The sequence below is a fragment of the Mus pahari genome, chromosome 4 (genome assembly GCF_900095145.1).
Source record: "Mus pahari chromosome 4, PAHARI_EIJ_v1.1, whole genome shotgun sequence".
NCBI lineage: Eukaryota > Metazoa > Chordata > Mammalia > Rodentia > Muridae > Mus > Mus pahari.
Window position 1 is genome coordinate 76,357,908 of NC_034593.1, and position 15,808 is coordinate 76,373,715.

The following is a 15,808-nucleotide window of genomic DNA, read 5'->3' on the forward strand; positions in this document are numbered from 1 at the left end:
AAAAAAAAAAAAAAGAATGCAGAGCAAAGGGAACCTTTATGTGTTGCTGATGAGATGGTACCTCAGTTCACCCACTATGGAAATCAGTGTGGAGCTTCATAAAAACACTAAAAGTAGATAGATACACCACATGGCCCAGATAGACACCCCTAGTAACTTGCCCAAAGGAATCTGAGTTAACTACAGGGATATTGGACATCAATATTTATTGCAGCACCATTCACAGTATGGAATGGAGCCAACACATGCCCAACAACACAGGAATGACAGAGAAGAGTAACATCCAGGCTCTTACCTGTTTCACAACTGGTGTGGTGATGCCACTGTTTGAAGCCCTCACAATAGGGTTCAATGAATTCAACATGCAGTGGTAGCTGCCAATAAGGTTCACTCTCCACTGTTCTGAAATTAAAAATGGATGCAGTTTTAATTTTATTGAAGGAAAATAAATCAAAGCTTCCAGCTCATCTGAATGAAATTCTCCACACTGGTAATCATATGGTATCTTAACTGCCAAGCCTGCTGTTGGTGTTAGACTGTTGTGTAATTTAACATGTTGTGAATGTTTGGATCATAGATTTGTATTTGACAGATCACTTCCTATGTCTCTTGTCTTGACTCTCTAATGGGAAACAAGACCCGGATACCAACAAAATGTATGCTGGAACCCATGGCGTGTGGCATGAGGTTGCCTACTGCTGGTTATAATGGTGTGGAGCCCTCATACTTTTCAAACCTGTCCATCTGCTATTTTGATTGTTTCTATTGCTCTATTTCAGTTGTGCTCACAGAAACTCACTTTCAATCAACTAATGCGTAACATGGAGAGATGCATGTCTGAGTTTACAGAAGGAAATGTAAATGAACTGGTTAAACATTGTCTGTGTTCCTTAACAGATACAAGCATGGCAGCAAGAACTAGCTAGCAACAGGAATACTTCCACAGAAACTGCCAGTATGGATGTGGAATTTCCCATATATTACAATGCTATGTCCCCATTTCCAGAACATCTTCCAGAAACACCACAAAGAAAGGCACACAGCACACACCATCTACTGATAAACCTAAAGGCCAACTGATGAACCAATGAGACACTAAGTAACAAAGTAGCTTTTATGTGCACTTAGTGTGTAAGAATGGAGAAGCACAAATACCAATGACAATAACCTATACTTTACACTAAAGCAGAGGTGTGGATTGGCACTTTTAAGGAACCAATTCAAATATACATCCCCCCCCCACAACCAAGTAACATCACTTAAACAATAGAGTGGGATAGTTTTTAAAAGCTATTATTTACTATAAAGTATGGGTATCCGCTCTAATTATTATATAAAAAGTAAAAGACAAATGTGATGTATCTGTGTATATACTGTATATATGCTTTTCAAAATAGGTATATGTCCTGACCCTTTTAATGCAGGTTTGAATTTGAAATTGCATTATATATATATACATATAGTTTATTGTTCCAAATAAAGAATTTTATGCATTGTACCCAGAAAAGGAAGGTAAAGGAAAACAGTGGGTGGCTCAGGGAAAATAAATACAATCAGCACATCACTGCATTCAATGACTGTTTTAATTCCACTCGGAGAGAAGTGCCTTCACCCACTGGTAAGATGACAGAGCACGGAAGGTCCCCTGAATTTACCTAAGCTATCCTAATTGCAAGTTTGGACTAAACAGAACAGCTTATTTCCATCTGCTAAGAGTGCTCCTTCCAGGTGCTGCAGCCTAATGAAGCCTGCAGGAGCAGGGAGGGGGCATCAAGGCCGACTTCCACACTCTCCACAGCACACTGTGTACTTCCGGCACAGCATTTGTACACTACGGATCAAAACACCCATCTTAAAGTTCAGCTTGGGAGCTCCAGAGGTCCGTATGGTATTCGGCACTTACGGGGCAGTCGCTAAATGCTAACTAAAAAAGAAGGATCAGTAAACGGTATTTCAAGGTCCCAGCAAGGACTCTTAAGCCAAAATCATCCTCTCAGTTCTCCCGTAGCTGGGAAGTAACTACTAGCCCCCCCACCTTTACGTTCCCTACTGCTATAACCAGAAGAAGGCTTACAATTTTCTAATTTCTCATGAAAAGCTAAAACATTAGGTCACTAAAATCCACTCCCCGATTTGAGGCTTCTTGGAAATTAGAGGAAGGCCACTCTCCCAGCTCCCTGTGAACAGCGAGGCCTCTAGAACAAAAGAGGTTAGGCTTAAGTGAAGCTGGTTAGGGTGTATAAACAGGAATTCTCCATATTGCAAGAGCAAATTTACTGCAAATCTAAAAATCAACTCAAAATAAGAAAACATTCCTATCACTGACAACAGGCAGGACCCCGGGGCCACATATGAAAAGAGAAAACTAAGGGAAGCCAACCGAAGTGAGGGACGCAGAAGAGCAGAGGCCTGGGGACAAAGAACAAACTGTAGCCTCCAGCTCCTAACCTTGTCAGGGACCAGTCATGCTTTACAATACTGCCCACTGTTAGGAAAATCCTGAACCTCCCCAAAGGCCCATGCCCTGCAAAGGAAGTAAATCACTCTGCAGCCAAAGTGATGTTTGCAATCCAGAATGTACATTCCTGCCAGAGAAAAACAACATATCAAAAATAAATCTTTTAAAAGTGCATTTATACCTACAATCACAAAGCCTTAGGAGTATACAGTAAGGTGTGATAGGATGCCTAGGGGTGCTCTATACCACAGTACAGCAGTGGAAAGAGCTTCCGGGAACATGGGGCTGTGACTCCATGGGAACTCATGGGAACATGGACTGCCCAAGGGTGCAGTCTAACTGCGCACCAGTCTTCTGTAGGCCACTAGTTACTCTTGTCCCAACCGCTATTCACTTGTTTGTCAGCTGAGAAAGACAACAGAGGCAAATTTCACACTTCACACAAGAACGAGCTTTCAGATGCTGCCCTGGGTCTCCAAGGCCACGAGCCACATCTGCTAATGTAGTTTGTAGTATCCCTGGCTCAGTGCCCCATGAAGGTAAAGAGTTTAATAAATGCTTCCAGTGGCAGCAACGGCTAACGAGCAAGCTTTCTTCCCACCTCATCTACTTTCCTCGGGTGATATTTATTAAGCACTCATTTGTACAAGGTTAGCCCTGCGCTAATGCTGCTTATATTCTTCCCAAATAATGTTAAATACATACCTCAGAGAACACTTCCAAACTCCAAAGAGACGGATCTAAGGAGTGCCTGCATTTGCCTGGGGCAGGGTGGGAGGGGCAGATGTTACTCCAAAGCCATGTATAATTTCTAGGGAGAACCCCCCAGGGAGGGTCTATAAGAGGTCTATAGTAGGGTCTATAAGAGCAGACTGGCACAAGCCAACTGGGAGAGTCAGCCCTTACTTTGTTATAGGACTCTGTGGGCTCTGATTCCAAATTACTAATTTGGGAGAAGCCTATGATTGTAAAGAGTACAGAGATGAAAGAGTGACTTGGAGAGCCTCTCTATAACATATACTGTTGAGTTTCCCCCCATAGGTTCTGGATCAGTGGTGTGTCGCTCATCACCTAGAGAGCACCAACAAGGCAGCATGTTCTCTCCCACCCTGGATGTACAGCAACTGCTACTCTCCTTCAGTTCCTATGCTGATGAGGAACCTCTGGATTGCCAGATCCTGCCAAAAGGCTAAGGACTCCAAAGCCACCAAATGAGACATAACCCTGGCCAGTGGTCAGACCTCCATAACTTACCAGCATTAGGCTGTGCAAGAATGCAAGGGCCCCAGAGTTACTGCCCCTGTTTTGTCTTTCCTACACACTACATTTCCAATGGCTTGTTTTCTCATTCTTAAGTGCTTTAGTGCTTCGTGGCTACTTAGACCTGCTATGCCACTCCTCCAGCCTTCGCCTCAAACCAGCCCTTTTAGGTTTTATTTCTAGATTCTGTCTTCCTTTGAATCTTTTAGACTCAAAATACCTCAGGGAAAAGTTCTGGGTTCAGTACTCTCCTTGTGTCTAAGCTCTGCAACGGTTATCTTCTGTTTAAATAAAATATAACATGTTCTCTCGGATGAATTCTAGCCTGCACCTTGCTTTGCAGTTCCAGATGCCCTTTAGCTCTGTGAAGAGGCAAAACTGGTTCTCAGAGTGTTCTCAGACTCACAAGAGAGGAGCAATGGAGCTTTCTTATGGGCCATGAGAACCTTCAGAATAAATACCAGACTGGTGTGTGGCTCAGTGGGACAATATCTGCCTAGCAGTCACCAAGTCCTTGGTTTCTCTTGTAGCTCAAAATTAATTGGTTAGTTAGTAGTCATAGATGCCCTTTTGTTTATTTACTACCACGAGGTTATTTAAAAGCTGGATGTAGTGACACATACCTATAATCTCAGACACTTGAGAGACTGACTGAAATCAGGATCCAAGACCAACCTAATAATTATCAAATACTAATAAATGTATATTGAATAGAAGAAGGTAATAAAGTTAACTGAAGTTTAAAATATTAAATGGGGTATTAAAACTTTTTCAAGTTGTCTTCTAAAATATCTAGTCTCTTTCTCTCAGCACATCTTCCCTTGAAAACCCAATGTCGCTATCCCAGCATAGAGGGAGAGCTGCAGGCACTGTGAGCCACCCTAGCTGGGAGACCTCAGCTAGAATCAGCCAGCTCTTGCTCAACACTGGAGATGTCTCAATTTTGCCTTAAATGCTAATAAAATGCCGCAACAGATTTTTCCTTTGGGAAGAGGAGATGTGCCTTCTGTCCTTGGAAGCAAAGTTGGTTTGTAAATAAACTTTGAAAATGATCACCACAGTTTCAAATCTCCTCCCAACTGATTTCACTGTTTTTATCTCTGCAATTCAGCACTCTTACAAGGATGTCTTTTTTTATTTGGTGAAAATACTTCCCTGACAAAGGTCACAGGAAACTCACTGGACCCTTGCGGTCCTGGTAAATATTGTATTAACTATCCTTCCCAAAACACACCAGGCTTCCCCATCTACTCGGCGCCCAGGGTCAATTCTCTCCCTCTGCTTCTCAGAGCCCCATTTGAATTCTACCTCCTGATGCAGTTACTGCCTGCCCTTAGTTCAAGAACATGATTTATTAATGTGCATGTGCTAGACTTTGAAACCTGATCTTTAGCTTTTGGAGGAGACCATATGGCAAAACACCCTTAAAGAGAAGCCACTGACCAAGTCTTGGCAGACTGTCATTCTCCTGGGGGTAGCATCATCTGTCCCACTTTGTCAAAAGAGCCTTCTCAAGTCTGACTTCTGATTCTTTCCATATCTGACTCTAAGCAAATGAAATCGGTTTGCAGATGGTCCAGAACTCAGAAGATTATCAAATGGCTTCCAATTTTTAGAAACCCCAAATTATTCAGTGCTAGTCACAGAGTATGAAAGAGCAGTTTTATTTGTGGCCACTCCGTTTATTATCAATGCCCTTGAATAACATACAATCTTGCCGGTCCATAGCACGCTGGGACAACTACCATACCCCATTGGGTGCACACCAGGGCGTGCTGGAGCAGGGTCATTTCCCTGTCTTAATGCAGTCATTACACGGTTGGTGTCGGCCCATGTTTTCAATACAGTTAAAGAATTTAAAGGGTTGCTACACTGAAACATTTGTTTTACTACATTAACTTCACATTTTCATCCTAAAATTGGACTAGGCCTGTTCTGTCACTTTGCACTTGTCCCTTATTTGTCTTTGGAGAAACAAGTAAAAGTTGTAACTTCACTGAAACCTTAGATAATGGGAAAGACGCTCAATTCTTCTGACCCACTTAGCCAATCCAGGTCCCATTTGGGTGGGTGCTTCCCCACAAGTGTCCCTGGTCCAAAGTTCTAAGTACTTTCCTGTGGCAATGCCAGACACAGAGGCCTCTGCTTCTCAAGCATCCAGATGCTCAGATCCTAATCAATTCTGTTCTTGCCCTCCATATTACTAACTAGAATTCTGCTCAGATTTGCTGTGAGCATAAAATGGGAAGGACTCCTGTGTGTGTGAACGTTAGGTTTAAAAATAAGTGTGCACTACACTAGGGTTTTTTGTTTATTTGTTTGTTTGGTTGGTTTGGTTTGGTTTGGTTTCTTTATTTGGTTTTTGAGGCGGTGTCTCCACATAGCCCCAGTTATGCTCTGTGACTACGCTGGCCTCAGAGTCAGAGATCCACCTGACTCTTCCTCCCCAGTCATGGGATGAAAGGTGTGTACCACTACCACTCACCTTTCTTAGGGTTATATTTCAGCAACTGCCGATTTCAGCAACTGCCGATACCAAGTCAACCTCACCAATAGTAACTCAAGTACAACTACTTAAAAACTATTTCACTCCATCTAGTAAGTTTCTTCAGATATTTTAAAAATATATATCATTGTATACATTTCTCAGAAGAAAAAAAATTCTCTCAACTCACTTACCCAGAGGCATTGATGGGAAAGAACCATCAGAGTTTAAACTGACCACTGCAAGATAGAGGCTATTTTTTCAACAGCCATAAGTTAAACTGAACATGAATGGGCACTTCAGCATTGGCTGGGGGTGGGCATAAGGTTCATTAAGCACATTAAGTATTAAAGTGAACCTTCTCAGGTCTATCACAGCACTAGCCTCAGATATCTTCTCAGATGCATCCTATAATTAATCAAGATGTTGGAAGCTAGGTGACAGGAACCTAACTCACATTCACACAAACAAAGCAGGAGACATTTTAGCTCATCTAGCCGGAAGACATCGTGGCAGCTGACTGCACAAGAAAACTGGACCTGGGACTGTAATGCCCCAAGTTCATTTGCTCTTACCCATCTGCACCCTACCCCCTACTTATCACGTCTCTGCCTACAGGCTTTCGTCTCTCCTTCTCCATGGGCAGCCTTCCCCTCTGTGACCTCAGGAATAAGCTATCATTTGGCTTTCATTTCCATCCTAAAACCATAAGTGTTTCCAGCACTGTCTCATAAAAAAAAAAAAAATCTCCAGAATGGCTCTCATGATTCTAACTGCATCCCACACCTTCCCTGAAGACATTGCTGCAGCCTGGAAAATAGGGACCCTGACTAGCAGGGCTTAAATCACATGCCTATTCTCACAGCTAGGAATAAGAGGAAAGAAATAGGTTATAGATGAGCACGATTATTTTCTCCTCCAAAGCCACATGAAATGGGAAAGAAGCCCCCAGCAAAAGGGGGCATAATGAGAATGAGCACAAAAATCTCTGAGCCACCCCATCATCAGCTACTCCAAATTGCCACCGACCTTTCCAGGCAGAGGTGGGAAGGCCATCTATTCAAGTGTGACTGCTAGACTTGATGCAATTTTTCAGAAGAGCAAGACAACCTGCCCCTCATAGTGCACGTCCATTGTGCAGTAGATGAATACATTCCTGAGCAATACAGTAGAGATGCACTATGAATACTCACAATAGGTCCTTAGTTTCACTACTGCTCAGCTCTTATCAAAAGTTTAAAGGGAAGTGCAATGCATGAAAGATCCTCTGTCATCATAAAAATGGCTGTCATTCCACCAGCAAGCTTGTCCTTGGCTTCCTGTTAACAGGCTTTGGTTTTGCTCTAGCTTGCTTACTGTCACTGTGCTAAAGACATGACCAAAAGTAGCACGGCAAGAAAGGGGTGTGTACATGCTGATCTCAGGCCATCACTGAGGAAATCCAAGGCAGGAACTCAAGCAGGGAAGGAACGTGAAGACAAAAAGCCAAGGAGAAATGCTGTCTTCTGGTTTGTCCTCAAGACTCCTGTTCAGCTACCTTTCTCATACCTCCCAGGACCACCTGCTCAGGGGTGGAGGGGCCTGGACCCTCTCACATCAAACACTGTTCAAGGAAATACTGCACAATACTTGCCTACAGGCTAATCTGACAAAGGCATTTTTCTCAGTTGAGGTTCCCTCTTCCCATATGAATCAGTTCGTGTCAAGACGACAAAACAAACTAGCCAGAACAGGTTTATTAAAGAGCTCATCCCAGCCTCAAGTGACTCAGGTCTAACTCTACCTTCAGGATTAAATACCAGTGGGCCCTTACTAGGGACAGGTTAAGGATGACTCATTTCAGACAAGAGAGTGTGTGGCATCTGCAGAAGAGGTTCTGGGGACAAGCTTCCCAGTTCCAAAGAATGGATAGAACCTGTCCTACCCCTGAACTCACTGTAGCTGCTTTGTAATTCAGCCAGGGCCAGCCTAAGAGAAATGCATGGAAGACAGGAGGAGAGGCTCCTTCCTGATGACAGTGACGCCAACCAGTCCTAAAACCTAGCACAGAAATACCTGTTGTGAGACATAAAGTCCTTTAAGTTAACAAGTTGGAGATCGAGTGCTTTAAGTTTATAATGACAGACATGGCAAGAAGAATGGATTTAAATGGATTTGAAAAGCAGATTCTGCATTGGTGCTATAAAAATTCTATAAAGGTTACTTTCATTTCAACATATGGACATATATTCAGTGCCTTGATTTACATAGGAGTTGTTTTGTGTATGAGACTCTGGCGATCAGTATTGATACCGTTTTTCTAACATAAAACATACTTCCATAGTTTACAGTTTGGTGTCTTTAATAGACTGGTAACTTTAATGTAGATTATAAAGATGCCTGTAACACAACATGAGTGCAGAATCCTTGTAAAGTTTCTACAAGTTTCAGAGTGGCTCATGGTTGTATCACCCACACAGAATTAAAAGGCAATTTCTGTTGGCAGGTCTTCAAGAAGTTTTTCTAAAGTGTTAAACTTTGTTTGCTAAGAAACATCATCTTTTTGCTCTTGTATTTAATTGGTTCATATAATACTTAGCCAAAGTATTAAGTTATACTATTATTAAGTAAAGCTTGCATAGATACACACAAAGCTGACTGCTGGTCAATGGAAGGCCCAACTAGGGAAGGTCTAGAAAGGTCTACTTACTGAGCTAGGCGGCAACACAGCATGCTGTGGGCGACAATCTTGAAAAAAAAAAAACAACTGCCATGATCATAAAAGCTGACTACTCAAGTCCCCATGCTGCTTTTGCTGGGTAAAGGGAGCTCTCACCCCTCAGCAAAGAAGCTTCTTCTATTTACAGCACACAGAGACCATTCGTTACAGAAAGACTGTTTCAACAACAATACAACCCCTAAACCTAAGACTCAAGGAACATGGCGGGAGAGGATGTGGAAAGACTGTAAGAGCCAGAGGATCACGGCATCCACTGCAAAAATAGTGTCTTCTATAGATGCCAGGGAGGCAAGGCAGCAGCACATGTGAAATCTCAACACTGCAGATCCCTAGACAAGACCTGTAAAAGGATAGCACTAACTGGCAGTCAGTGTGGACCTGGGAAATCCCACAAGGCCCATCCCTAGATGAAGTGCTACAGGCAATGAATGATTGATGAGTGAGGGAGAATCAGTCTTCTCCAGGGATGAGCCCTGATGAGTGATGCAGTCGCCGGTGGTCAGTCTTAAACACACATACACGTCAGCCACACCAAGCAGACTAAGCAGGTTGTGTTTACAAATTTATATATATGAGTGTTTGTGCTTAACAGTGCTTAACAATAATAATTAGCCAGGCATGGTGGCGCACACCTTTAATCCCAGCACTTGGGAGGCAGAGGCAGGCCAGCCTGGTCTACAAAGTGAGTTCCAGGATAGCCAGGGCTATACAGAGAAACCCTGTCTTGAAAAAAAACAAAAAACAAAAAACAAAAAACAAAAACAATAATAATTAACAAATACAAATAAAAGGCCATGAATTTGAGAAAGAGTCAGGGGATACAGGAATTGGAGGGAGGAGAAAGTGATGTAAACTAGTAACCATTAGTAATATGAAATTCTCAATAAACAAATGAAAATTTATCATTTTTATTAGTTTTATTTTTTAATTAAAGCATATACTAATTCCTTTCTTCCATCCAACTCCTGCCATGCACCTCTCTTTGCTTTTGTTTAAATTCATGACCTCTCTTTGTTTGTGTGTGTGTGTGTGTGTGTGTGTGTGTGTGTGCGTGTGCGCACATGCGTGTGCGTATGTATGGTACTAAATATATAAAAATCTGTTCAATTTTACTTGTGTGTGACTAACCATTTTATACTGGATAAGCAACTGGGGTTTTTTTCCCTGAGGAAGATCAGCACTTCTAAGTTGCCTGTAGTTCTTTCTCTAGGGTTGGTCCTGAGGAAGATCTTCCCCAATCCATGTTAGTATGTCTGTTGCTATGTCTGTTGTTATATAGTCCTTGATCAAATCTTGTTTAGGCTCTCATGTTACCAATACTTCATGGCTGTAGCTTCCCTGGCATTGCTAGGAGACACAGTCTCACAGCTGACTTCCTGTTCCTCTCTTACAATCCTCTAGCCCCTCTTCCCTGGGTCTTCAGTGCAAGAGTCGTTATAGATGCATCAGTTTAGACTGAGCACATGATGTCTCTTCTCTCAAGTTTTACCAGTTGTGCTTTTCTGCACTGCTCTCCATCTCTTGCAAACAGGCTTATTTTTAATGAGACATAAGAGCTACACTTATCTTTAGGGATAAGGGTAAATATTTAAAATGCATTTAGGTGTTAATCTTGCTAAGTAAAGTGGTGGTTACAGGCCGTCCTCCAAGATCCAGGGCATCACTAGCCCTGCAGGCCAGGTTTCTATAACCAGGGATGATTTCTCTCTTGTTATGTGGGCCTTAACCTGATTAGACAGCTGTTGGTTGGTTACTGACAAGATCTGCATATGACTACCACACCCTCAGGATGACCCTGCCATTCGGGTTGCTATTTTAGTTCATAAATGTGATAGCTGACTATTGGTTGCTTCCCTCCCTGGAAGCTTGCATGGCACCTTCTGGTCATCAGGGAGGGGGCTTTAAGGTCAAATCCAGTTCAAGTCCTCTGGATTCTGGGTCTGAAGTGCATGGTATCTTTAGCATTCAGGCCTTTTCTTCACTCTCTGGGGGGCAACCAAGAGTAAGAGCAATAGCCTATAATATCTAGGGAGTCTCTTGACCCCCCCCCCCGACCAATAACATAAAAGAGGGCTTCTCACGTCTGGTATTGGGATTTTTGTTAGATAGTCTATGGCTCCCGAGGGTTGCATTTTCAGCCCAGACAAGACATACAGACATGAAAATCAGTTAAGGAAACTTCTAGCTTAGCAGATATATGACTTATAAATATTTCCCATATTTGATTGGTTATCTTCTCACTTTCTTGACATCTTTTGATACACTGTGGTAGTTTGACTAAGAATGACCCTCATAGGTTCATATATTTGAATTCTTGGTCACCAGGGAGTGGCACTATTCAGAGGCGTGGCCTTGATGGAGTAGGTGTGACCTTGTTAAAGGAAGTGTATCACTGGAGGTGTGGCCTTCGAAGTTTCAAAAGCCCAAGGCAGGCCCAGTCTCTCTCTCTCTCTCTCCCTGCTGCCTGCAGATCCAGATATAGATCTCTCAGCTCCCTCTCTAGCACTGTGTCTACCTGCATGTCACCAAGCTTCCTGCCATGAGGGTAAGAGACAAACCTCTGAAGATAAGCCAGCCCCAATTAAATGCTTTCTATTTTAAGAGTTATCATGGTCATGGTATCTCTTTACAGCAATAGAACACTGACAAAGGCATAAAGTTTTTGTTATTTTTTGTTTTGGGGTTTTTTTTTTTTAAGATTTTTATTGCTCAATTTTGTATCTTGTATGGCAAAAGTCTAAATACAATGCACATTGTACATAAAAAGCACTTATTAGTCACTTAGCAAATATTATGCATATGCCTTTATCTCTACATACTTCCCTGCAATGTCAGATATAGGGGCTAGGGATGTATCTCAATTCAGAGCATTTACCTAATGGATGAAAATCTCTGAGTTCCATTGTCAGCACTTTGTAAACTGGGTATGGTAATGTGTGCTTGTTACCCCAGCACTTGGAAGGTAGACATATGAGAACTATAAGTTCAAAGTCAACCTCAATTACAAGTGAGTTCAGGCCAGCCTGGGTTTCATGAACCCTACCTCAAAAGTGCTATCCCCGACATAAAAAAAAATGTCCAGACACATTTATCTTCACATTTCTAGTCACAGATGCACTGAATGCTAAAATACTAAAAATCATTTTAAAATAATAGTTGCATATACAGTGACCATTTAAAAGATTTTATAGAGGGGCCAGAGATATGGTTCAGTGGTTAAGACAACTGCCTATGGGGATGGAAAGATATCTCAGCAAATAAGAGCACCAGCTCCCCTCCCCGAGGACTCAGGGTTCAATTTCCAACCCACATGACAGCTCGCAACCCTATGTAACTCTGGTTCAAGAGGATGCAACCCCTCTTATGACCTCCCCACTCTTCTTTTTTTTCATGGCTTGATTTTTTTATTGAAAATATATTTTTTGGCTTTCATACAATATATTCCAATCATGGTTTCCCTTCCCTCATCTCATCTGATACACTAAGGTTTTTAACTATTATGAATTCCAACTTATTGTTTCTGTCAGTTTCCTCCTTTCCTATGAATGAGTTATAATTTACTATATCTTTATAAGCTTTAATTGTATCCTTGAGAACTGGCTTAGTATCCAAAAATATATAAAGAGTTCTTAAAACTCAACAATAAAAGTTTATCCAATTCAAAACAAAAAAAATGGGCAAAGAACTCAATAGAATTTTTTCCAAAGTAAACAGGCAAGTAACCAGTGAACAAATGAAAAAAAAAAAACAACAACAAAAAGTATCTACATTACTGATCAATGGCAAAACACAAATGGAAACCACAACACGAAACTCCTCCACATCTACCAGGTTAGGAGGGGAAAAAGAAATAACAGAGAAATAAAACTGAATGCCATGGTACTGATCTTAAGCAGAAGCAGAAAACCTCTTACCAGGTTTAACCAAAGTCCACCTCTGGCAGTGACTAGATGATCTGCCATCTAGGGAAGGATCTTTCAAGTAAACTTTAATTTTCCTTACAACATTTCCTTACAAAATATTGGCTCAGCCGGGCCTGGTGGCGCAGGCCTTTAATCCCAGCACTCGGGAGGCAGAGGCAGGCGGATTTCTGAGTTCGAGGCCAGCCCGGTCTACCAAGTGAGTTCCAGGACAGCCAGAGCTATACAGAGAAACCCTGTCTCGAAAAACCAAAAAAAAAAAAAAAAAAAAAAAAACAAAAAAAAAAAAAAAAAAAAAAAATATTGGCTCAATTTGCATTCTTGATTACAGCATTCATCATAAAACTTAATCTGAAATTACCTGCTGTCTAGATCTTTCCCTCTTTACTGTCTATTTTTATTTAATTGTTGAAGATCCTATTACTTCATGTATGTAAGTGTGTTGCCTGCATGGCTGTTGGTGCACCACATGCGTGTTTGGTGCCCACAGAGGTCAAAGAAAGGCACTGGATTCCCCTGAGAGTCGTTGTGAGCTACCGTGTTGTGCTGGAAACTGAACGCAGGCCCTCTGCAAGAACAAGTGTTTCTAACCACTGAGCCAACTTGTATGTCCTTAAACCACAGGGAGCTAATACTGCTTCTCGGGACTAGTTTCTAATGCAATTATTCTTCCTATTATATCATATAATGTTATCACTTCAAAGGTGATTCATCTATATGGGTATTTCAATGTTGGCATAAGTTCATTGAATAAATAAGCACAGTTGACCAGAAAAAAAATAAAAAGACTCAATCACTTTGGCTTCCTTGCTCACTTTCCAGCCTTCCTCTGCATTAACAGCCCAGTGAACACATGTTTTTATCAGTAGGAACGGTTCTCTAATTGCACTTTGGGAAAATGTATGACTGTGTTAATGCACAAAAACTATGAGAGAATTAAACATTTCTAAAACCACATAGGTCAAAGAAGAAACCTCAAGAGAATTTTTAAAGATTTTTAACTAAATGAAAAAAAAAAAATACAAAATCTGTGAGGTGCAGAGGTAATGCTTAGTAGGAAATTAGAGCATTGAACAGGCACATCGGTGCCAAAGAAAGACCCACAGCTGACGTACTCACAAGCGGGGGGGGGGGGGCGCATTTCAAAAACTCAACAGAAATCAATGAAACTGAAAATCAGAAAACTACAGAGAAAGCCAACTAAGTCAGTTGCTGTCTTTTGGCATAATCAATAAAATTGATAATCCTTAGTTCAGCTCCATTAACTAAGACAAAAAAAATAAAGAACACAATTTATTGATAATAGAAATGAAGGTTGGGCCATCACTTCTGATCCCTCAAACCCTGAGAAAATAATGAAAGGGTGTTATGCACAGCTTTATGCTTGTAGATTTAATGGCCTGAATGAAATGAACTAAGTCCTTGTAAGAAATTCTACCGAAACTCACATAAAGAAACAAGATGACCTAAGTATGCTTGTATATAGCAAAGAAATACAATGTCTAGAAACCTTCCAAATCAGAGAGGACCACATACAGACAGGTTCACTGGTGAACTTTAACCAGACATAGCAGGAAGAAGTCACAGCTACTCTCTAGAGTCTCTCCCAGAAAACAGCAAGAGAATTCTTCCAAACGTACGAGGTGAGCATACAAATAACGGGTTACCAAGCAAAGACAGAAAAACTACATCCAAGCATCTTTTTATGAACATGAATGCAAAAATCCTCAAGAAATGATTAGAAAACAGAACCCAACAATGCAGACAACCATGTAGACAAAAGCAAGTGGAGTTAGCTGTAATGGCACACAGCCGTAGGCACAACATCTACTTGGAAGGCTAAGGCAAGAGGATGCTGTGGCCTCTATTTTGAGCCTACTAGGCTCAAAAGGAAGGAAGACATGTAATCTAAAGGGATGCTAAATGTATCCGGAAGCCAAGCGCATGCCTTCGATCCTCCCAAGTGAAGATTTCAGAGGCAGAGGAAGGTGAATCTGTGAGTCCAAGACCAGCCTGATCTACAGAGTGAGCTCCAGGACAGCCAGGGCTACACAGAGAAACCCTGTCTTCACCCACCACCCACCAAAAACAAAAGAAAGAAATTTATACAGGTTTGGAAGAGATAGAGCTGGGATTTTGTTATGTCATGTTCCATTTAATAGCACTCACTGCCCAATTAGTTATCTTTATAACTGATAATGGTCTACCCATAATGCATTAAATCACTTTAGAAAAAAATTCACATCAAACTCTCTTGCTATCTCAAAGATGAGGTAATTTAATACTGATTGCCTAGGTAACTAGAAAGACAAAAACATCAAAACCAAAGTAAAAGGTTTAATGCTGGACTGGCTTCAGACCCACCTTTGTCATAGTGGTGAGAGACTGCAAGTCTACACCTTAGCAAACACTCAGTGAACCACAAGAGCCTAACGGAAGCCCCCAGCAGCTTTCAGAGTTCAGACCCTGCCAACAATGGCAGGACACTGGAACTCCAGACCAAGTAAGCCCTGGACAGCACTGTGCTCCTGTGCTGATGCAGAACACATATTTATTTTCTATGGTGTTCTGGCAAGCTGTTTTATTAATTTATTTGAACAATGGGGAGAAAATAGATAGACCAAAAAAATTTCATCACCCATGGGATTTCTCACAGTTAATGGCAATTAATCAAATTTTTCTGCTGGTGTAGAAAACCAGCCACACAAATGACCGAATGAGATCAATGGAGTATTTGTTTCTCTCGTATGAGAAGGATCGACTACTAAAGGCTGAAGGTGTTAAAAGCCCAGTGACAGAGCACTTGCCCAGCTCATGTGAGGCCAGAGGTTTGACTGTCTGCACCAAAACACATAAAACAGAATAGTAATTGGCATAGTGCTGCTCTTATTTTTGTGGTTGTTTAAAACCCACTTTCAAAGAAAAGAGCTTTATTTTTACTTAATTAAAAAAAAAAAAAAAAAAAA

General features: G+C 41.4%; 1 protein-coding gene across 5 annotated transcripts in view; it reads right to left on the reverse strand.

Annotated features, from left to right (window-relative positions):
• The window catches only part of Fam160a1 (family with sequence similarity 160 member A1), a 224,331-nt gene that overhangs the window by 125,544 nt on the left and 82,979 nt on the right, over positions 1–15,808 (reverse strand). For 2 of the 5 annotated variants that reach the window (XM_029537205.1, XM_029537204.1), the window contains exon 1: positions 296–356. Coding sequence is in view for 1 of the 5 variants with exons in the window: in XM_029537207.1 (XP_029393067.1) it covers positions 296–364 (69 nt within the window). In the remaining 4 variants the exon portion in view is untranslated. Of the gene's footprint in view, positions 1–295; positions 403–15,808 lie in introns of those variants that run through there. The other 3 variants (XM_029537207.1, XM_021196553.2, XM_029537206.1) reach the window with 3 other exon arrangements.